The sequence below is a fragment of the Girardinichthys multiradiatus genome, chromosome 1 (assembly GCF_021462225.1).
Source record: "Girardinichthys multiradiatus isolate DD_20200921_A chromosome 1, DD_fGirMul_XY1, whole genome shotgun sequence".
Taxonomy (NCBI): Eukaryota; Metazoa; Chordata; class Actinopteri; order Cyprinodontiformes; family Goodeidae; genus Girardinichthys; species Girardinichthys multiradiatus.
The window spans coordinates 23,967,173-23,990,163 of record NC_061794.1 but is presented as its reverse complement, the minus strand read 5'-3'; the positions used below and the strand labels follow the sequence as shown (position 1 = coordinate 23,990,163).

The window sequence follows — 22,991 nt, the reverse complement described above, 5'->3', positions numbered from 1 at the left end:
CTTCTTGCCAAAGGCTAATGTACAGTTTCTGTTTAGCCTTTTCAAACGTTAGATCTCAGAAACTATTAAAACAAAGAAACATATTTATAACAACAAATATAACACAAAAGCCGTAGAAACACAGCCAGCATGCAATGAATGCAAAAGCACAATAGATAATATCAATACATGAAGAGGAAGGAAAGCTGTATAAGCTAAACAAGGTCAGCATCAGTGTTCACAAATATGTTTCTTTTTTTAGTCGTTGTTAAATCTGTTAACTTTTTCATTACTCTTGGCAAACGCCTCCAAACTCAGGACTATTAAAGATTATTGTTTTTTTTGACTGCTTTGCATGCACTGTGAGACGTTGCTGCTGAAATGATAAATCTCCTGATGTTTTCAGTGTTTAATGTGTTCAATGGAAAACTAAGGTAATTCCCTTCAGATTAATAAATTGACACTGGTAGATAAGAAAAACAACTTTTTGTTTGTGAGCTTGTTTGTCAGGACATTTAGTGCAGTTATAGTCAAGCAGAAAGAGGGAACCTCACCAGGATTGCAGAGGGTTGAGGTCATCACTAAAAGGATATCCTATAATGGATTTGTGCTGCTCCCACCTCCATGCATTCAGTGCGCTGAGGAAATTATCCTGTGACTTTTTCAGATGTTCCACAGAGTCACGCAGCAGGTGCTTACGCTCCTGCAAAGACAACCAAAGGAACATATTGACACTAACACCCAAGATCAAAACAGTTCTGGTCAGTAATAGAATGGACAAAAAAACAGACAAATATGCTATGGATAGACAAGTCAGCAGCTGGTAGTGTATAATTCTGAAATGCAAGGGAAGCAATACTGAAATTTTATTTTTTTTACAGGCTGAAATCTCAATAGTGGGGCATTTGTATTCAGACCATTTTAATCTGATGCTTTTAAACAATTCCCAGTGCAACCAATTTCCATCAGAAGTCACATAATTAAAATAAGTTCACCTGAGTGTTCTTTAATCTCAGTAAAAATCCAGCTGTTCTGTGAAGGCCTCAGAAGTTTATTAGAGAACATCAGTGAACCAATAGCATCGTGAAGACCAAGGAACACAGTAGACAGGCCAGGGAGAAAGTTGTGGAGAATTTTAAAGTAGAGTTAGGTTATAAAATAGTATCTAGAGCTTTGGACTTCTCACAAAGCTCTGCAAACCTAGCAAGACATGGCTGTCCACCTAAACAGGAAACAGCAATAATCTGAGTTTATCTACAGTTTAGATGGAAAAATCTGTCCACATGAGAACTAGTCATGAATTAGTCATCCTCTTCATAAATTTGGTCCTTATGGATGAGTGGCAAGAAAAAAAAAAAAGGAGAAAGAGAGCCATGAGGAGCCCAATTAAAAGTTTAACACAAGCCAGAGCACATCACCCTGAACAAACATTTACTATGAAACATGGTGGTGGAAGCATCGTGCTGTGGGGATGCTTCTCTTCAATAGTGACAGCTAAGCTGGATATCATTTATAGGAAAATGGACAGTGTTAGAATGGCCCAAAGTCCGAATCTAAAGGTAATTAAGAATCTGAGCCAAAACTTTCAAATTTATGTTTACCGACAATCACTCTCCATCCAATCTGACTGAACTTTAGCTATTTTGCAAAGAACAACAACCAAAGTCTTTAGATGTGTAAACCTGGTAGAAAGATAACCCAATAGACTTGCAGCTTTAATTGCAGCAAAAACTGACCCTAAATGAAATTAACTCACGTGTGGTTAGTACACGTTTCAAGATATTTGTTTTTAGAGAAATGTAAAAACTCTGGATAGTTTTCCATTCATTTCACAATATGCACTACTTTGTGTTGGTTTATCACAAAAAATCCTTACAAAATACATTTCAGCTTCTGGTTTGTGGTCATTCATTACATTAAAAAGAATATTAGATCATAGTTTAGTGTGTAATCATATCTGGGTTACACAAAAAATGTGAAATATCATGAAACTTGGTAGGAAAGTGTAACATGAGCCAAACAACTGCTACACTTCCTTGCAAATCCAGGGAAACCCAACACTAATATAAGATAGCCGTAGTTCTACAACAAAAACAATAAATATAAGGACAATGTTGGACCACATTAGGATTATGGTTCACTGCTTTCACCAGGTACCTACGTCTTCACTATATGTAATATTATATATAAAGATGTGCATACCAGAAGCTCCAAATGAGCACAGAATACATGAGGTAGTCAAGGAATATTGACCTAAATGCTATTACTCTCTGGAATCAAAGTGGCATTAATGTTGTCTCACCATGGATAATCTATGTCGCTCAAACTCATGCGCCTTGATTTTGTTCATGACCGCCTTCATTTCTCTATCTTTCATTTCCGATGGATTCTGCTGATAGATGGCTGTGGAAAAAAACAGTTAGTATTAGTATGTGACATGTTAAGCGGTGTCTGCACAGTGCTGCACAGTGCTGCACACCACTGCATGTATGATAAGTACAAGTCAGTGCTCTCTACACATGCTCTGGACATTACTCGTGACATTACTAAGGTAAACATAAAAAGCAAGAGCTTAAAACTGAGAACATTTTGGCTCGCTGGATATGAGAAAGCCACAGATACAAAATCAAAGGCACAAGTGCAGGAGATATGGGTAATTAAACCCGGCACAAATAATAAAAGGAATTTCAAACATACCTCACAAATGGCATGCGAAACACATATTCTGTCACTTATTACATGTACTATTAATTATATTAAAAAAAGATGCATAAACATATTTTACATCTGTTCATGAATTCACTAATTACTTACATTTGCACTTTTCATGCAAAAGAAATCAGGATATTAAAGTGATTATCGATAAGTTTTTTTAGACGCCTGCTGAAAAAATAACAGCCCAGAGCTTCAGTGTATTATAGGTAGACGCCTGATAACTGCAAACAACTGTCCTCACCTTGCATACATTCATAGTTTTGCTTCTCCCAGTTGAATTCTTCTTCCAGCTGGTGCATCCTTTTTCTGTATTCCATGATCAAAGCCACTTTCTTCGTCAGTTTTTTAATATCCTCTTCGTCAGACATTACCTTATGCTGCATCGTCTCCAACTTGTTCTTCTAACACAGAATAGTATTATGTAACTTGCTGCGCATTGGAAAGCATCACAATTATTTTGCAAGTCATTTTTTTAAATAAATTACAGGCAGCTTTTGGTGAAAATATATACTTGAAAACTTATACTTTAAAATATATGTGAATTAGGTATTAAGTTTCTGTATGTAGGGCACCATTGGATCAAAATACATCTGTGGATCTTACTGGAACTCAAAACTAGAAAAAAACACTATACTATTTGTAATGCAAGGATTTGTTTTAACATCAACTACCTTCCAGATTATTTTGAAGCTAATGAATGTTGTGAAGTGTATTGTCAATTTTTTGTATTTAAGTTCACATCAAGAGCATAATGACAGTTTTGTGATCTGATTTTAAGCTGCAAAAACACAATCATAAATCTAATTTCTATGGACGTTGAAGTGTTACCAGGATCAAAACTTGAAGGTCAAGTTAATCAACGTTAGTGATGCCTTAATGTCTCAAATGAAGAACTTAATAGTAATAGTATTTTCATCGCATTTTTCCCAACTTCACAGAAATATTACATGTACAACAGGCTGCCAGTAAAGATTATTTTTCTTTGCCAGAACAAATAATAAGGTTGTCAACAATCTAACAGCAAAGACTGGCAAATGTACACTCTGTAAAATACTATTTCACAGTTTACTAATGAGACTGGGCTGCATTTGATCTTATTTGTGAAAATACAGAATGGGAGCATTTGTAGTGTTTTAGGATCACCTTAGAATTAGATAAGAATAAAGACCAGGACTGAATTATTCTACGCCGATTACAGATTCTTCAATTGTGAAAACAAACTAAACAAACAAAAAATAGTTTTCTTTGTGTTCCCAAATACTAGTTAAAATTTTGTCGTTCTAGTAAACCTAATATCTAAGGATCGTTATCCCCCTTCTTCACCCCTTGTTTTGATTTATGGTGAAAATTGCAGCTGGTTTTCTGTTTTTCTTAAATTAAAGCCAGAAGCAGACGTTGGCAGTATCTTCTCAACAAATGGTTTTTTGAGCATCTATTTTGTTAACAGGATACAGGTTTATAATTAGATTTGCATCCCACGCGGACATTTGTGAATGACCAGAACCGTATTAGAACCCCCTTGTGTGTTGTAACTCTGCTTTGATCCAAGCTGATTGTTACGATAGGACATAGAAAAGGTCACCTACCTCTGAAATTATAATTTTCTCCTTTCTGAGAACGTCTTTGACCATCACAGCAAATTCCAGAGGTTGCTGACTATTCTGTAAAGCAATCGGTGCACAGTGTAAGCACTCTTTGTGTTTACAGTACGCCACATAGCTGATAAATCCCTCTTTTTCTGTTAACTAATTCTATGATATTGTTTTTGTTTTTGCTAAAATGCTTAGAGACGTATTAAACAACCTTTAGTAAAACCCTTCTTCATCAAAAACAACATTTTACATAACATGACTACATTCCTCTTGTTTTTTGGGGGGGTTTTTTGTTACAGGAAGGATCTGAATAACCAACCAACAAGTTCTTGCTCAGCTGCAGCAGCTTCATCCTTTCCACTACATTGTTTACATTTCCTTGAGCAACTGTTTGCAAAAGATGGATGCTCTGATTTAAAAGAGTCTGTGCCGGGACCTCTTGCTCGGTGTTTTCCAGGGAAAAATCTTCCCTGTAAGCAAACACAAACACAAACACAGATAGAAAATGAATATGTAAGCATACACAAATGGATCCATAATCACATGCGTAATTAGCAAACCAAGAACAGGTCCTTGAAAAATAATTCCTACCCCTAGACCTTTTTCACATTTTGTCACATAACAACCACAAATTTCAATGCATTTCTTTTTTTTAGATTTTCTATGATAGACCACAAAGATGTGCATAATTCTTAAGTAAAAAGAAAACAATATATGGATTCCAACAAATTTTACAAATAAAAATCTGAAAACTACAATGTGCAAATGGCCCGTATTTAAGGCCCGTCATTTAATTGTTTGTGAAACCACCTTTCAATGCAATTACAGCTGCCAGCCTTTGAGGGCATGTCACCACATTTTGACGGTAAATTATTATTTTTACATTCTTATTTACAAATCAGCTCAAGCTAAGTCAAGTTAGATGGAGAGCATCTGTGATCAGAAATGTTCAAGTCTTGCCAACTTATTCTAATTAGATTTAGCTCTAAGCCATTCTAACAAATGAATAAACCATTCCATTGTAATTCTGCCTGTATTATTAGGGATGTTGTCCTGTGAACATCCTCCCAGTGTCAACTATTTCCCACCTTCTAATGGTTTTTTTTCCTGTTTTTAGCTACATCCATCTGCCTGTTTGAAATGCATCCCCACACCATGATACTGTCACCACCATTTTTCCCAACAGGCATAGTGTGTTCAGGGTGCTAGTCTTCTGGCACGCATAGCGTTTTGCATGTAGGCCAAAAGTTTTGATTTAGGTGTAATCTGACCAGAGCACAATCTTCCTCGTGATTACTGTGTGTCCCTTACATGGCCTATTGGAAACTGCAGAGGGGGATTTGTTGGCTTTAATTTAACAATTCAACAATCTTCCCACTCTCCTATAGAGGGCAGATTAGTGAAGTGCATGACTAATATTTAGTTTTTCAACAGATTCTCCCACCTGAGCTTTGGATATCTGCAGATTCTTCATAGTTCCATGGGCTTCTTCTCTGATTAATGTTCTCCTCGGCCTGCCTTTCAGTTCAGTTAGATAACCATGTCTTTTTAAATTTGCAGTGGAGCCATTCTCTTCCTTTTAAAACTTTATCCTTAACCTATCAGGTGTTGTGTTTGTTCTTCATGATACTGTTTGTTCACTAATGTTTTCTAAACAAACCTCTGAGACCTTCACAAACAAATTACATACAGGTGGACTCTAATAAAAAAACACAGAAGTTTTTGTTTGTGACATGACGTGAAAAAGTTAAAGGTATATTTTTACTTTTGCAAGGTACTGTATACAGTATACAGTATATGTTATTATGGGCATGTATGTCAGTATTAGTGTCTTACCATCTCTGTTCTTCAATCCAACTAGCAAGATAATGTCTAAATTCAATTGGGAAGGTGGCTGCGGGATAGAGGCTGCTGATTGTCTGATCATCCATGATATTCAGAAGAAAGGTCATTTCCCTCCACTGGGCCATAATTAGGCTGTTCTGGGACACAGAACAGAACAAAATAAGTGTTACAAGTTTTGTCACTTAAATTCACAGTCAGATCAAACTAAGCAACAGAATCAAATAAAAAACAAAATCAGTGTTTATTTCCTACTGTCAGATATATAGATTAAATTTCCATTTCATTTTGCACTACAAATCACAATCATGTAGGTACTTTTTAACAATCCAGTCACGCTACCGACAAAGTACAGATCTTAATTGTTACCAGCTTAGGTCTAACATCAAGTTTACAAAGCACACACACCACATATCTTACCCATGCCCCATATTGCATAAATACCGTAAAGGTCAAAAAGGAAAAGTTTTAAAACTTCTAAGTACACCCTGAAAAAACTTTAATTAAATACAAAAGACCCAAGCTCAAAAGATAAACAAAAGATAAAAACATAAGACCTCAAAATTTAAAGGGGGTGTACAATTTTGACCATTACTATAAATATTGTTAAATGTAGCATACAGGACTGAAACAGACAATGTGTTGTATTCTCAATTAATCAAACTTTATTAGTAGAGCGCTTTTAATTGAAATGTTTGGCATATCAAGTGCTTTGTATAAGTTAAAAACCGAAGCACAGAGATACAAACAAATTAGAAATTGTCAAAGTAAGTAAATAAAAAAATATATATAAAATATTCTTAGAAAAATCAAACAATTGTAGAGGATGCAAAACTGAGCAAGCAACATTATAGTACAGAAATAAGAAATAAAAAATGCAAACAAACTACAAATAGTAAACACAGAATTAAAAATAAGTTAGAAAAAAATCTCAATATTTGAGATAAAATCTAAAGTTCAAGCAAGTACAATTAAGTAAAACAGATAAGAGAAAATTAAACTTTTGATGATAGATGAAAATAAAAATACTAGCAGGCTTTCCCCTGTCGTTATATTGGTGGGGCGCCCTGCCCCTTAGACGGTCAATATAAAAATGTTATCAAATTTCATTTTTAAATGTCATAAATAACAGCACAAGTCATTTAAGGTTACCTTTCTACATAAAACAGGTCTATATTTTATCTCTTTAGGAAACAAAAATAATGATGTTGTCATTTATGTTATTTTCACAACACTACAGGTCCTTCTAAAAATATTAGCATATTGTGATAAAGTTCATTATTTTCCATAATGTCATGATGAAAATTTAACATTCATATATTTTAGATTCATTGCACATTAACTGAAATATTTCAGGTCTTTTATTGTCTTAATACGGATGATTTTGGCATACAGCTCATGAAAACCCAAAATTCCTATCTCACAAAATTAGCATATTTCATCCGACCAATAAAAGAAAAGTGTTTTTAATACAAAAAACGTCAACCTTCAAATAATCATGTACAGTTATGCACTCAATACTTGGTCGGGAATCCTTTTGCAGAAATGACTGCTTCAATGCGGCGTGGCATGGAGGCAATCACCCTGTGGCACTGCTGAGGTCTTATGGAGGCCCAGGATGCTTCGATAGCGGCCTTTAGCTCATCCAGAGTGTTGGGTCTTGAGTCTCTCAACGTTCTCTTCACAATATCCCACAGATTCTCTATGGGGTTCAGGTCAGGAGAGTTGGCAGGCCAATTGAGCACAGTGATACCATGGTCAGTAAACCATTTACCAGTGGTTTTGGCACTGTGAGCAGGTGCCAGGTCGTGCTGAAAAATGAAATCTTCATCTCCATAAAGCTTTTCAGCAGATGGAAGCATGAAGTGCTCCAAAATCTCCTGATAGCTAGCTGCATTGACCCTGCCCTTGATAAAACACAGTGGACCAACACCAGCAGCTGACACGGCACCCCAGACCATCACTGACTGTGGGTACTTGACACTGGACTTCTGGCATTTTGGCATTTCCTTCTCCCCAGTCTTCCTCCAGACTCTGGCACCTTGATTTCCGAATGACATGCAGAATTTGCTTTCATCCGAAAAAAGTTCTTTGGACCACTGAGCAACAGTCCAGTGCTGCTTCTCTGTAGCCCAGGTCAGGCGCTTCTGCCGCTGTTTCCCTCTCGTTGTGCAGCGTTTTCTGCCACACTTTTTCCTTCCCACAGACTTCCCACTGAGGTGCCTTGATACAGCACTCTGGGAACAGCCTATTCGTTCAGAAATTTCTTTCTGTGTCTTACCCTCTTGCTTGATGGTGTCAATAGTGGCCTTCTGGACAGCAGTCAGGTCGGCAGTCTTACCCATGATTGGGGTTTTGAGTGATGAACCAGGCTGGGAGTTTTAAAGGCCTCAGGAATCTTTTGCAGGTGTTTAGAGTTAACTTGTTGATTCAGATGATTAGGTTCATAGCTCGTTTAGAGACCCTTTTAATGATATGCTAATTTTGTGAGATAGGAATTTTGGGTTTTCATGAGCTGTATGCCAAAATCATCCGTATTAAGACAATAAAAGACCTGAAATATTTCAGTTAGTGTGCAATGAATCTAAAATATATGAATGTTAAATTTTCATCATGACATTATGGAAAATAATGAACTTTATCACAATATGCTAATATTTTTAGAAGGACCTGTATGTCATTTCTGCCTCTACACGGATGTGCCTGTAAAATGTCTCTAACATGCAGACATGTGCAACACGTGACAAACAGGGGAACACACACTCCCGCCAGTAGACCGTGCCAGAGAAGATGTCGCAGCCACCTGCAGAACAAGTCAAAATATCAGTTTAAAAAAATATCAAATAAACTACTAGAAATTGTACACCAACTAAGCTCCTCTTTCTGCTGTCTCAATGTTTTACCCACAGCTTTCCTTAAGAAAGCTTTGCCCGTAATAACATCTGATTTAACACAAATAATAATAATAATAACAAATAATAGGTGTTTTCCCCCAGGCCCTAAAAACAGCAATTATCAAACCTCTATTGAAAAAGAGCAACTTGGACAAGTTGCTACTACAGAACTACACACCTATCTCAAAGGTTCCCTTCATCAGTAAGATTGTTGAAAAACCTGTTTCAGCAGTTAAACAACTTCCTAACAACGACCAACCGCTTCGATGTCTTCCAGTCAGGCTTCCTGCTCACCAAAGTACAGAGACTGCTCTTGTCAAGGTGTTCAATGACATCCGTATAAATGCAGACTGTGGAAGAACCACAGTGCTGGTATTATTGGACCTTAGTGCAGCATTCGACACTGTTGATCACTTCATTTTATTAGAGCGCCAGGAAAACTGGGTCGGCCTTTCTGGTACAGCACTCAATTGGTTTAAATCCTACTTGAAGGACAGAAACTTTTTTGTGTCAGTAGGTAACTTCACATCAGAGACCACAAAAATCACAGGTGGACAAGGGTCCATCTTAGGGCCCCTCCTATTCAATATCTACATGCTCCCTAAAACTCAGATTTTAATAAATAACAACGTAAGTTATCATAACTATACAGACGACACACAGCTATACGTTACGATGTCACCAGGTGACCATGAACCCATTCAAGCGCTGGGTAAATGCTTAGAAGAAATCAATGCATGGATGTGCCAAAATTTTCTTTAGCTGAATCAAAACAAAACAGAAGTAATAATCTTTGGACCAAAGGAAGAGCGGTTAAAAGTTAGCACACAGCTTCAGTTAATACAGTTAGAAACCACCAATCAGGCTCGAAATCTGGGTGTAGTGATGGACTCAGACCTGAACCTTCAGAGGCACATAAAGACATTAATAAGGTCGGCCTTCTATCACCTAAAGAACATCTCCAGGATTAAAGGACTAATGTCTCAGTGGGACCTTGAAAAACTAATTCATGCGTTCATATTTAGTAGAATTGATTTCTGCAACGGTGTCCAGAATGCTGCTGCCTGCGTCCTCACTAGAACTAAGAAAGTGGAGCACATCACCCCGGTTCTAAAGTCCCTACACTGGGTCCCTGTAGCTCAGAGAATAGACTTTAAAATACTTCTGTTAGTCTATAAAGGTTCGGGAGTTCACAAACAGTATTTATACCAAAAATGAGGGTGTTATCTCAACTTAAGAGTTTAGAAATATGGCCCCTAGACCCTCCCCGGGTCAGAGGTAACAAAGTTATTTATGAGGGCACCCATCTACCATCACTGAATGGCTTAGCACCAAAATACATTACAGGCTTGTTGTCAGTGTATCAACCACCCAGACCTCTCAGGTCTTCTGGCTCAAATCTACTCTGCATACCCATAACCAGAACCAAACATGGAGAAGCAGCTTTTAGTTCTTATGCTCCACTAATCTGGAATAAACTCTCAGAAAACTGTAAAAGCGCTGAAACCCTAAATTGCTTTAAATCAAGATTAAAAACTTTTTTGTTTAGAGTGGCCTTTGAATGTGTTATCTAAACATTATTAGTTAAGTTTTCAGTCCAATTTTCCTTTCGTTTTCTTATCCATCATTCTATTCTCTTTATTTTTTTAATGACCTCTGTTTGATTTTCTGTATCATTGTAATGTTTTTACTTATGTACAGCGTCTTGAGTGCCTTGTTGCTGAAAACGCTATATAAATAAACTCGACTTGGCTTGACATCAAAAAGATGGGTTTTTAATTTGCTTTAATTTTTTTTTTAGCAAATATCCCACTTCCTCCACAGGTTGGGGCTGGAACCCGAAACTTATGCCTCACTGAGAATTTCAGTTCTACATTTAGTTATCCTTCCTAATCATTTTCTAATCACTTGGGCACTTGGGGGCACTCAAAGCATTGAACACTCATCTGCAAGAGTTCAGTTGATCCATAGATAAGAAAAAAACAAACACAAAAACAGAAAGTCATGTTAGGGCAGAAGTAGCTTACCCAGTTCTTTTTTTTTTTTACCCAGTTCTGACGCAGTAGAACACTGAATTCCACACCCTTGCTCCCAAACACACACTATTCAACCTGGGAGTGCATTAAAAGCCGAACACATGCTTCATATATGTGACTGGAATTGGTGTTCCAAAACATCCTCTTTGTTTCCACACATGTAACCCATGTATCTCATGTTTTTCAATACACCAGAATACATAGCAAGAAAGGAAACAGTGAGACTGCAGCTTCATAGTGTGATGATATCATACAATAAATTTTGTACCAATTACATGTTCAAAAACCTTAATAAGCCATTTAAACTCCATTTAAGCTCAAGTCAAAATGTTTATATAAAAACTGTGGTATTTTTGTTGACTTTCACTCAGTCTGTGTCCCATTTATTTAGTTCCTCAACTTTTTTCTATGATTTACAGTTTTGCACAGTGGCTTTTTGTTTAAGATGTAAAACCTGGATTTTTTGGCTGCCATTCTAACTAAAAGAGTCCTCCGTTTCTCTCCACCAAACCCCTTGCTCATATGAGAAGTAGTAATCAGCATAGCAACCAAAGTCCATACATTTTCTGAAACGTCTACGCTGTGTGTTAATAGCCTGACCTACTTTAAAACAAATAGATGTTTGTTTTAAAAACATACACATGGTATGAGATTGTTTCCGGATATACAGTACTGTGCAAAGGTTTTAGGCAGGTGTGAAAAAATGCTGTAAACAAAGTGTTAATCATTTATTTTCATCAATCAACAAAATGCAGTGAATCAATAAAAGAGAAATCTAAATCAAATCAATATTTGGTGTGACCACCCTTTGGCGTAGGAAGGAACCCGGCTAGTAAGTTGCTCCAAACATCTTGGAGAACTAACAACAGATCTTCTGTGGATGTAGGCTTTCTCACATCCTTCTGTCTCTTCATGTAATCCCAGACACGCTCAATGATGTTGAGTTCAGGGCTCTGTGTGGGTCATACCATCATTTTGCTCACTTAGCATTTTGTAAACTGATAAAAATAAACAATCATTATTTATATTTCTGAAAGCATTCTTTGTTTACAGCATTTTTTCACACCTGCCTAAAACTTTTGCAAAGTACTGTTACCCCTCCCTCAAAGGCAGATACCACACACCCCATGAGTCCGTGAACAAAAAACCACCTGAACTGGACGGCTGAAGGGGGCCTTGGAGAGAGGGCCAGAAACCAAACAAAAGCCCGAAGGGTAGGCGGGCAACCCAGAGGTTACCCAGAAGCAAAGAGTGCTTGGAAGCAGCGAGGAGCAGGCTCTGGGAGCAGTGGAAGCATCCTGGCCATGGGCTCAATGTCTAGAATGCCTAGACTGTTCCACCGTGTTGCGTTCCGGCGCTTGAAGATGCGGCACACCCAACTGGTGCACCAATGTACATCAATGGAGTGCACCTGACTGTTGCACTGGTGCATGCCATGATGCTGGTTGATCCTTCAGAGACTGAAGAGGGGCGAACGTTCGAGGCGTCAAGCCAAGGTTCCGACAGCAAGGTGAGCTTGAGTTGCCAATGTCCTCTTCACTGAGCTGACAAACCACACGGAGGGGGCGGAGAGTAGGCACCATACCCTGGCGAGCACTACCCTGGAACACAGAAAAGCCTGTCCTATCTACTTCAGCAGCAGTGGAGAAGGCAGGATTTCTACATTTTGGTATAACTGCTCTGCATTAGCTGCTGTTGAATCCACTACAGGGCTTCTGCAGCCTTCCTCTCTGCTTGGTCCATTTTCTGGTTGGGTTTTTCAGTCACAGTTTGCGGTTGTGAAGGACCAAGGTGGTAACAACACATCGGCAGACGCATGTTGGATATATTTAATATTTAATAGACTGTAAAATTTCACAAAAACTACCTTTATTAGCTTTTTACCATGTAGCCATTTTCTTGTGCATAACAATTCCGCATTACTTTGTGCTGGGCTATCACATTAAAGTCCTAACAAACACATTTAAGTGTTGTAAAGTCACAAAATGTAGAAATGTTGTATGGATATTATTGCTTTTTGTGAGGTTCTGTATTTGGACTATCTTTATCCTTCTCTAATAGTGTCAGTTTTGCAGACATCACAGTATGTTTTATGAGTTACTGTGTGAGAAACGAATAAGAAATTAAAAAGATGCAACCACTTCTGGCTATGAAACATGAGTTACTTTCAACAGCAAACATCTTGGTAGAGTGACACGAGCTGGTGTCAAAAGTGTAAAAACATTATGTGACTCATGCAAATTGGAAACTAGAGCAGAAGTTTGAGGTTGTTAGATCATTTCCTGGTTGAGGTATTACATATAATAAAAAAGCACTGACTGGTTTCTTTATCATCAACTGCTAAGACCACTTTTACAGCTGGTGTGAAAGGGTGTACTACAAATGATGAGAGATTTTTCTGCTTTACTGATTAAACAGAACAACTGACGTCGAGGTTGCTCATTCAACAAAGAAGCGTCACTGTCTGGATCTCATTAAATAAATTTTGGTGTAACGTTTCTCAACACAAAGAAGGGTGGTCACAATAGTTCCCCTGCCATTGTGTTTTGCACAATTAACTGGTGACAAGGAGCAACAAAAGAGCCTGCCTAATTTCCTTAGATGTTTAAAAATTATTTCCACAAAGGATGGGAAAGTGTGCAAAGGTTGTACGCATATGTCAGGTTAGCTCAAACATGCAAATCTATAACTTCCTCACCTTCATCATTAGATTTGTCAGTTGTTGAGCTCAGAGAGAAATTTATCTTTACCTTCTTCCAACTTCCCCATCAGCAAAGGTCTTTTTCACTCTTACTGAAAGGAATACACTAGAGGTAGAGAAAGAAAATTCAAGGTAATTTGCCGTCTGCCTTTCTCTACCATGCTCCAATGCAGTTCCAGTAGTAAGGGGTTAACTAGGTTGGGGCATGAGCCAATACCTAATTGGTTTTATAATAACACCTAATATAACAACCTAAGAACTGGTTTGACTTTCCACACCCGGAGAACCAGCGTGGCTTAACTTAATGTGTCTCTTACGCTAACTGTGCCAGGGAGTCAGTTTAACTTACACAATCTATTTTATTTCTCCTGTTATTTCTATAAATATATATCTGAATATCACCAATCTAATTTATCAACTTTGGACCAAGAAACATTCCTTGATGTTTGTGAAATCTCTTTACAATGAAAGGTAGCAATTCCATTGACACAGCTCTGCAAACAGGAGTTATACGCAAACTTTCAAATGGGATTTATAAAAACAATGTGGCGATATTAAAAGACCTGACTGTAAATCAGCCATATGTAATGTACAGAACAAACACTGAAGACATGTCTAGCAACATAAGAAATCTCAGTTTGTCAACCTTGTTTGTATATTTTAATCAGCAATATTTGGTGTCACAAACTTCTGTAGGTTGTGAGCCGAAAGGTTTTGGAAGTAATATACCTATTCCAAAATGTATTTCCTTTCCCCCATCTAAAACAACTTAAATTGTAGCAGAGTGTTGTACAGGCAAAATAAAAAAATGTAAAAACAGTTTGAAAATCATCAGACCAATAAAAACCAGTGTATCAAACTAATCCAGATGAGAGAGCCTGGATTAACCATGGTTGGTTCAATTTTTACCCAAGGCTGATTATTTCCAGAACTGTACAACTAAAAAATCACTTAAACCTGTCTGACAACATGAAGTGGGCTAAAAGATCTAAAAAAAACAACACATCTAAACAAATTCAATAACAGTGGACTCTGGAAATGTGGGCAACATTATCATCAAAATCTATCAGTCTGGAAAAGTTACAAAGCCAAATTTAAGGCTTTTGGACTCTAGTAAACCCCAGTGAAAGCAGTTGTCCACACATAGAGAAAACATAGAAAAGTACCAAACCTTCCCAGGAGTGGCTGGACTGCCAAAATTACTCAAAGACTGCATTCTCTCTTGCCTCAGCTAAGGTCAGCATTCATGATTTAACAACTAAAAAAGGCAAGAGTTGGATCAAATTAGGACCATGGCCTGTTTTCCTTTAAACTTTAAACCATCGTTTGAAAATTGCATTTTGAATGTACTCAGGCTTTCTTGGTCTGAGATTAGAATTTGAGAGATGATCTGAAACAAAATACTGTGTGACAAAATACTTTTATGCATCACTGTATATAATATAAACATATGTGTTATAACAACAAACAAATTTTTGTTTGTTAACAAGAAGCTCCAAGTTTATACTAATCTTAATGAGTGGGAAAATACCACAGCCTGGAATGCAGATCTTCTTGTGTTCTGCCTGGAACGAAAACAAATCACGGCATGAGGCACAGTGCTTGATTTCATGTCCTTTTGCAGCTAAACAGCGGTACATAAGAGATCAGTGAGTCTAAAAGAAGGTCTAAAACCATGTATATCCCTCAGCACCAACACTACTAAAGGAAATGTGTCCCCAATTTGGAGTGTCACATCATAATAATCTAATATTTACAACACAAAGTGCCAAAGGAGGCAGAGCGGACTTAATTGGAAGAAGGAAGGCAGAATGAACAGCAAAATTTTCATAAATAAGGTCAGACCACTTCAAGGATGTAGAAGTATTTTAGATTCTGTAAAGACAAGGAGGACTAAGTGTTTCTGCAGAGCCTAATAATAGCATCATCGATTATTAAAGTTATTAGCAAACTCATTAGTTTATTTATAAACAATTTCTTACAAAAATAAAATAAAATCTTAACTTGCCTATAAGCCTTAGAAAACTCAACGTTGTACTACATTAGACTCTCCCCCGTGAATGTACAGACACACCAGGATGAAATTAGTAGATTAAAACAAACCTCTGAGTATTTAACCAACATTCTGTTAAAAGGAAAGCTTTACAGAAATAACTTTAAGTTGCTGGATCTGGTAAATGACCTTTACTGTAACTTCTTGACTAAATGTAGCAGTGTCGGATTATTCATGAGGTACAGCAGAAACTAGATATTCAAATAAAACTGTATTATATTAAACCTTTCCTGTTTAAGGTTAGGATGTTGAATGCTGGAAAAAGTCTTCTAGGTTTGAAGTTTGACCCGGTTTGCTTTCACACAGAGAATCTTTAGATCGGACCAAACAGCATCAAGCAGTTGCAACAGATTAATTTAGGGGGCAGTACCTCGCTGATTGAGAAGAAAATTGCACAAAGAAGAAAGTTCTTCTCAGCTGGGTTTTTGTTGCTACTTTGGTGTTCAAATATAGTTGTGCGCCTTCACTACTCCACATAGCCCCACGGGACATTTTCAAACTCTTTCGTCTTCGGATTTGTGCTCTTACAATGTTTACCCTCTACTTCTTCTTTGTGATGGGTTCACACCGACGTGATCTGCTCCAGGAACAAGACTCTGGCACGGTGCAAAGTGGTCCAAAGGTTTGGTGTGAAACCATTGTTGAGTTGTTTCTGAGCTACAAAGATGTAGAGGGTGGATTTCACACTAATTTTGTTATCATCATTTTCACCACACTGTGTTGGTTGCTTACTCATGTTGTGTTCAGCCCTACCTTGGCCTAAACCAAAACGTTTTCAGACATATGCTGTTCAGAATATTTTCCTGTTAACATTTTGTCAGATGTTAATTATTGGTCTTCAAGAGAATATGAAGTGTCAGGTCTTATGTTGACAGTACATGCTGTAATGTGGTAGTACTGGCCTGTCTGGGTGAATTAACAAACTCTGACACAAGTTCCACCATGCAGAAAACGGTTTGGTTTCACAAATAAGGAATCAACAATTGAGACATGCCATATTATTTTGACTTATCAGATAACTTTGTGAGCAATGGTTTTACTAAAAGAAGTAACTATTCAACTTAGAGGTATATTTTGTTTTAAATAACAAATCAAAGCCTTCATTATTAAAAGAAAAAACATTGCTGCCTCCATATAACAGCAGCTTCCGAACATTGAGTCAGTTATTTCTATCAGATAATCCACTTTTTCTTCTGCCTTAGAACTCACACCTACAATGACAACTAACTCAAATGTTGTAGTCAGCAAAACTCTGTTCAACTTCTGTTTCAATAGTGCCCTCTCCAAAAATGCCCAGTCCACTCTAATTGTTGACATCATTGCTCTTCAGGTTACTTCTTTGGTGGGTGCCAATGTAGCTTCTTGGCAGAGATGTTACTAGGCCTGAGCAGCTAACCGCTACAAAAGCCTATTGTAATCGCAGGATTTCTTATTATTATTAGGCCCGAGCAGTTAAGCAATGCGAAGGCCTATCGTAATTTGAATGTTTCTTCTTATTATTATTATTCATCCTGGAAATTAATTTTTTGCGGCTTCAACATATTCAAAAAGTAATTGGGCGTGCCCAAACTGCTCTACAGCGTCCAATAAAGTGAGATTGGCCAACTGGTAAGTCCTAGAGGTTTGAAATTTGATACATCCATCCAAGGTAGATTCATCCAAATCATGAAAAAAAGTATCTTGCAAGTATGCTCTAAAAACGGCCATTTTGGGTCAAAGGGTCATTTTGGGCGCTTTTGACTTTTTCATTAATGAACTCCTCCTAGGGATTTTTAGCTATCGACGGTCAGTATGACCTTAAGGCATTGGGGATTCAGAGTTACTAAAATCAGGAGTTTTTGAGCAGGCTGAAGGGGCGGGACTAGGCCTCAAAGTTTGCCTTCTCGCCAAAAATTCTAACAGCTATAACTTTCATATTCAAAGGCTGCATTACAACAAAACTAGTATGACTGATCCCTGTCAAGTGATCAACAATCCAATGTGGTCAAATGATGACATCATCAAAGCCAAGTCCCCTGGGAACAGGATGTCACTTTTGTCGCTTGGAAAGGTCACTCTCTGACCCTCTTGACCCAATCCACTTGAAAGTGAGTCAAAAGACAGATAACAAGGTGGTCTAACTTTGTTTGAACCAGACAGAGACTGTACTGTGGAGGGTGTGGCCGTGGGGACACTGACCTTCAGAAATTGTTTCATGGAAGTCATTAAAACTCATAAAATTGTCCTCCCAATAACTAAAACATGACTGTGTTGTACAGGTCTGGTTCTACAACCCTGCCCTCCACTGACCTGATTGTCGTGGCATAATTCAAACCTCAAGTGCATAGAGACATGAAGCTTCTCTTATTTTTCCTGCTAACTTGGTAATCTTATCATTATTGCTGCTATTCAGGGTGCTGTTAACTAGTCTTCACTACCTTATGACTAATGTTCAGCAGCGTTTCATGATGTACTGACAGAAAGACTCTGGAATTTTACAAGATAACATTCCACAAGACAACCGCTAATTGCACAGGGTTGTGTAAGCCCTGAATGTCATTTTTCACAGTTGAAAAGGTATTTCTTAGCGCCGTTGTAACAGAATGTTCACTGTCTAAAGTTTGAAATTGTTTTAAAACATAGTTACACTACCGGTCAAAAGTTTTAGACACACTTTCTCATTTAATAGTTTTTTTATGTTCATGACTATTTACATTGTACGTTGATTCCCACTGAAGGCATCAAAACTGTAAATATGTGATTATGTAGCAAACAAAAAAATGTAAAAGAACTTTAAATATGTTTTATATTTTAGCTTTATTAAAGTAGCCGCCCTTTGCTGTGATGACTGAAATATTACCCTTTAACCGTCTCTCAATGAACCTCTGGGAAGAACCATTTCAGGTGACCACCTCATGAAGCTCATGGAGAGAATGTCAAGAGAGCAAAGCAGTCATCAAAGCAAATGATGGCAATTTTTGAAGAATCTCAAATATAAAAATGAGTTATTTCAAACTTTTTGTTTACTATATAATTATGTATGTTCATTCACAGTTTCGTTGCCTTTGGAGAGAATCTACAATGTAAATAGTTATGAAAATAAAGAGACCAATTAGGTGATAAAGTGTATCTAAAACTTTTGACCCATAGTGTACATCACATTAATACTGAAACTGAGAATGCAACTCCAAAAACATCTGCTTTCGCAAAAGATGTTAATTAATTCCGAAATTAATATTATTGTTGTCAATATAGTATAACAGTACAACGAAATTGAGGAAATGAAGAAGATTTTGTGGAACACCAAGTCCTGTCATGTCTCTGAAGCATGTTCATCACTTTCATGAGCTACCATTATGAATAGTTCCTGTATACTGCAGGCACTATTGAGGAGCAAAGACAGCCCCTTATCCCACGCATTAAGAAATAGCTGTCTTGAAACTATAATTAGAAAGATATAAGCCACATAAAACTGTAAACACAGACTAGCTACGTGACCAGATAGTTTCAGCCCACTAAATGTGCCAGTAGTGAACCATGGCTCAAAGACCAAGGCCCTCTGATCCTTACCTCTAGCACAAAATTCCAAAAGTTCAGTGGTAAAGAAAAAATTTTTGCTCCAAGATCTTAAAAAACTTGAAATATCTAAAGTAAAGTACTTGTACTCGTCGTACTCGTCGTCTTTACCCGGGACCGGGTCGAGGGGGCAGCAGACTCTGCAGAGACGCCCAGACGTCCCTCTCCCCAGACACCTTCTCTAGCTCCTCCGGGGGAGCCCAAGGCGTTCCCAGGCTAGCCGAGAGACATAGTCCCTCTAGCGTGTCCTGGGCCGTCCCCTGGGCCTCCTCCCGGTGGGACGTGCCTGGAACACCTCCCGAGGGAGGCGTCCAGGAGGCATCCGGTATAGATGCCCGAGCCACCTCAACTGGCTCCTCTCGATGTAGAGGAGCAGCGGCTCCAACATGCACCGGGAACAGGTCCGACTTAGTGCCGGCAATGCGGACCAAACTCCTGTTCCGCTTGTACAGGGACAGACCGGATGGCCCCTAATAAAGGGCCCCCGATTCCATACACCTGGAGCACCCCCCACAGGGCATCACGAGGGACACAGTCGAATGCCTTCTCCAGGTCCACAAAACACATGTGAACCGGTTGGGCAAACTCCCATGAACCCTCAAGCACCCTGTAGAGGGTATAGAGCTGGTCCAGTGTTCCACGGCCGGGACGAAAACCACACTGCTCCTCCTGAAGCCGAGGATTGACTATCGGCCGGACTCTCCTCTCCAATACCCTGGCGTAGGCCTTACCAGGGAGGCTGAGGAGTGTAATCCCCCTGTAGTTGGAACACACCCTCCGGTCCCCCTTCACCACCCCAGTCTGCCAGTCCAGAGGCACTGTCCCCGACCGCCACGCAATGTTGAAGAGGCGTGTCAACCATGACAGCCCAACAACATCCAGAGATTTGAAGTACTCAGGGCGGATCTCATCCACCCCCGAAGCCTTGCCACCGTGGAGCTTTTCAACCACCTCGGTGACTTCAGCCTGGGTGATGAAAGAGTCCAACCCCGAGTCCCCAGCCTCTGTTTCCACGACAGAATGCGTGATGGCAGGATTGAGGAGATCCTCAAAGTACTCCTTCCACTGCCCGATAATGTCCTCAGTCGAGGTCAGCAGCCTCCCACCCCCACTATAAACAGTGTTGGCGAAGCATTGCTTCCCCCTCCTGAGGCACCGGACGGTTTGCCAGAATCGCTTCGAGGCCAACCGGTAGTCCTTCTCCACCCTCCCAGGCCAGAGTTTTTGCCTCTGCCACAGCCCGGGCCGCAGCACGCTTGGCCTCACGGTATCCGTCAGCCGCCTCAGGAATCCCACAAGCCAACCACAGCCGATAGGACTCCTTCTTCAGCTTGACAGCATCCCTTACTGGCGGTGTCCACTACCAGGTTCTGGGATTGCCGCCGCGACAGGCACCGCAGACCTCACGGCCGCAGCTACGGGCAGCAGCATCGACAATAGATGCGGAAAACATGGTCCACTCGGACTCTATGTTTCCAACATCCCTCGGAATCTGGTCAAAGCTCTCCCGGAGGTGGGAGTTGAATACATCCCTGGCCGAGGGCTCCGCCAGGTGTTCCCAGCAGACCCTCACTATGTGCTTGGGCCGGTCAAGTCTGTCCGGCTTTCTCCTCCTCCAGCGGATCCAACTCACCACCAGGTGGTGATCAGTGGAAAGCTCAGCCCCTCTCTTCACCCGAGTGTCCATAACATGCGGCCGAAGGTCTGATGATACGACAACAAAGTCGATCATCGACCTAATGCCTAGGGTGTCCTGGTGCCAAGTGCACTGATGGACACCCTTATGTTTGAACATGGTGTTCATTATGGACAATCCGTGACTAGCACAGAAGTCCAACAACAAAACACCGCTCGGATTCAGATCGGGGAGACCATTCCTCCCGATCACGCCTCTCCAGGTGTCACTGTCGTTTCCCACGTGGGCGTTGAAATCTCCCAGCAGAATAATGGAGTCCCCGGGAGGGGCACTATCCAGCACCCCGACAGGGACACCAAGAAGGCCGGGTACTCCGCACTACCACTCGGCCCGTAGGCCGAAATGATAGTCAGAGACCTATCTCCAACCCGAAGGCGCAGGTATACGACCCTCTCATCCACTGGGGTAAACCCCAACACGAGACGGCTGAGCTGGGGGGCAACAAGCAAACCCACACCAGCCCGCCGCCTCTCCCCGTGGGCCACTCCAGAGTAGAAGAGAGTCCAACCCCTCTCAAGGAGATGGGTTCCAGACCCCACGCTGTGTGTGGAAGCGAGCCCGACTATTTCTAGCCGATATCTCTCGACCTCCTGCACAAGCTCAGGATCCTTCCCCCCCAGCGAGGTGACATTCCACGTCCCTAGAGCCAGCCTAAGCATCCGGGGATCGGGCCTCTGAGGTCTCCATCTTTGTCCGCCACCCAATCCTCTTTGCACCGGTCCCTCACGGTTCCCCCTGCAGGTGGTGGGCCCACTAGGGGATGGCCTCGCGTCTCTCGTTTGGGCTTGGCCCGGCCGGGTCCCGCGAAGAGCAACCCGGCCACCAGACGCTCTCCGGCGAGTCCCGACCCCAGGCCTGGCTCCAGGATGGGACCCCGGCTCCACCGTACTGGGCGACGTCACGTGCCGCGATATTTTTGTCCTCATGAGGGATTCTTGAAAAGTAAAGTAAAGTAATTATGGTTAATCCAGATCAACACTGCCCATCTGTTTCCCAGAAAGCTGGTGAGCGCTGAAAGCAAACTGGTTCCTTGACAACATAGGTGCACAGAGCAGAATAAAAGTAGGGTGACATCCAGATTACTCACTTTCTGACCACATATGAAACTAACAAAACATAAAGAGACAGTTGTCTTGGGATTTGTATTTCCACAGAAAAAAAATTTCCAGTTTTTCCAAGAACCAATTTTCATGAACATTTTCATGAACATATCCGTCATCCAGTGGGCTCACAGCTCTTGCCTAACATAGCGTGTAACACAGGCTGCGCTCATAACTACCAGGCAAACAACAGTTTACACCTCCAGGAATACTACCTTAGTACACCAGGTACATTACGTAGTTCAAGTGTACAGCTAAACAGCACATACTAATTGCATTTAACTATATTTTCAAATATATTGGTATTGAGGTAACAACTCAAACACATTGCCTGTTTGTGTGACATCATGGAAAAATTATACCTCAATCATTGTAGGAAAATTTATGAAAACTTTCTGAAATTGAATTGAAAATTAGTTTAAAATAAATTCTCTGTGTATTTAATAAATAAAAATAAGTTTGTTAATCCAAACTGATTGAAAACATGAAACGTTTTGTCTTTTCTTGTGTCATACAGTGAGAACACAAAATACTAAATTAAAAATGCTCATGACTAATAATAAAAAAGCTTACATTATTTCAACCAAACAAATTTGTTCACATTTTACAGCAGCTATTGAGCCTCTAACTATATTTTCAAATAAATTTGCATTAATGGAGGCTCTTATAGAATTAACAGGGAAAATAAAAATGTTTAAACAGTAAAAGTAAAATCCCAACCATATTGTTTTTTACTGGAATTAGCAAACATCATCAATTACAGTTTATTGCTATCACAACTCTTATCGCAATCTATTTTTATTTCTGATGTACAATAATATCACTACT

At 39.6% G+C, this 22,991-nt stretch overlaps 1 protein-coding gene across 3 annotated transcripts in view; it reads right to left on the bottom strand.

The window, feature by feature from the left end:
• stat6 (signal transducer and activator of transcription 6, interleukin-4 induced) overlaps positions 1-22,991 on the bottom strand; it is a 60,536-nt gene that overhangs the window by 26,845 nt on the left and 10,700 nt on the right. The window contains exons 2-7 of one of the 3 annotated variants that reach the window (XM_047362400.1): positions 6,123-6,268; positions 4,606-4,756; positions 4,281-4,355; positions 2,936-3,095; positions 2,282-2,382; positions 534-682 (exon numbers count right to left, since the gene is read on the bottom strand). In XM_047362400.1, the coding sequence (XP_047218356.1) occupies positions 534-682; positions 2,282-2,382; positions 2,936-3,095; positions 4,281-4,355; positions 4,606-4,756; positions 6,123-6,256 (770 nt within the window). In that variant the 5' untranslated portion in view covers positions 6,257-6,268. The remainder of the gene's footprint in view (positions 1-533; positions 683-2,281; positions 2,383-2,935; positions 3,096-4,280; positions 4,356-4,605; positions 4,757-6,122; positions 6,269-22,991) is intronic. The other 2 variants (XM_047362419.1, XM_047362410.1) reach the window with 2 other exon arrangements.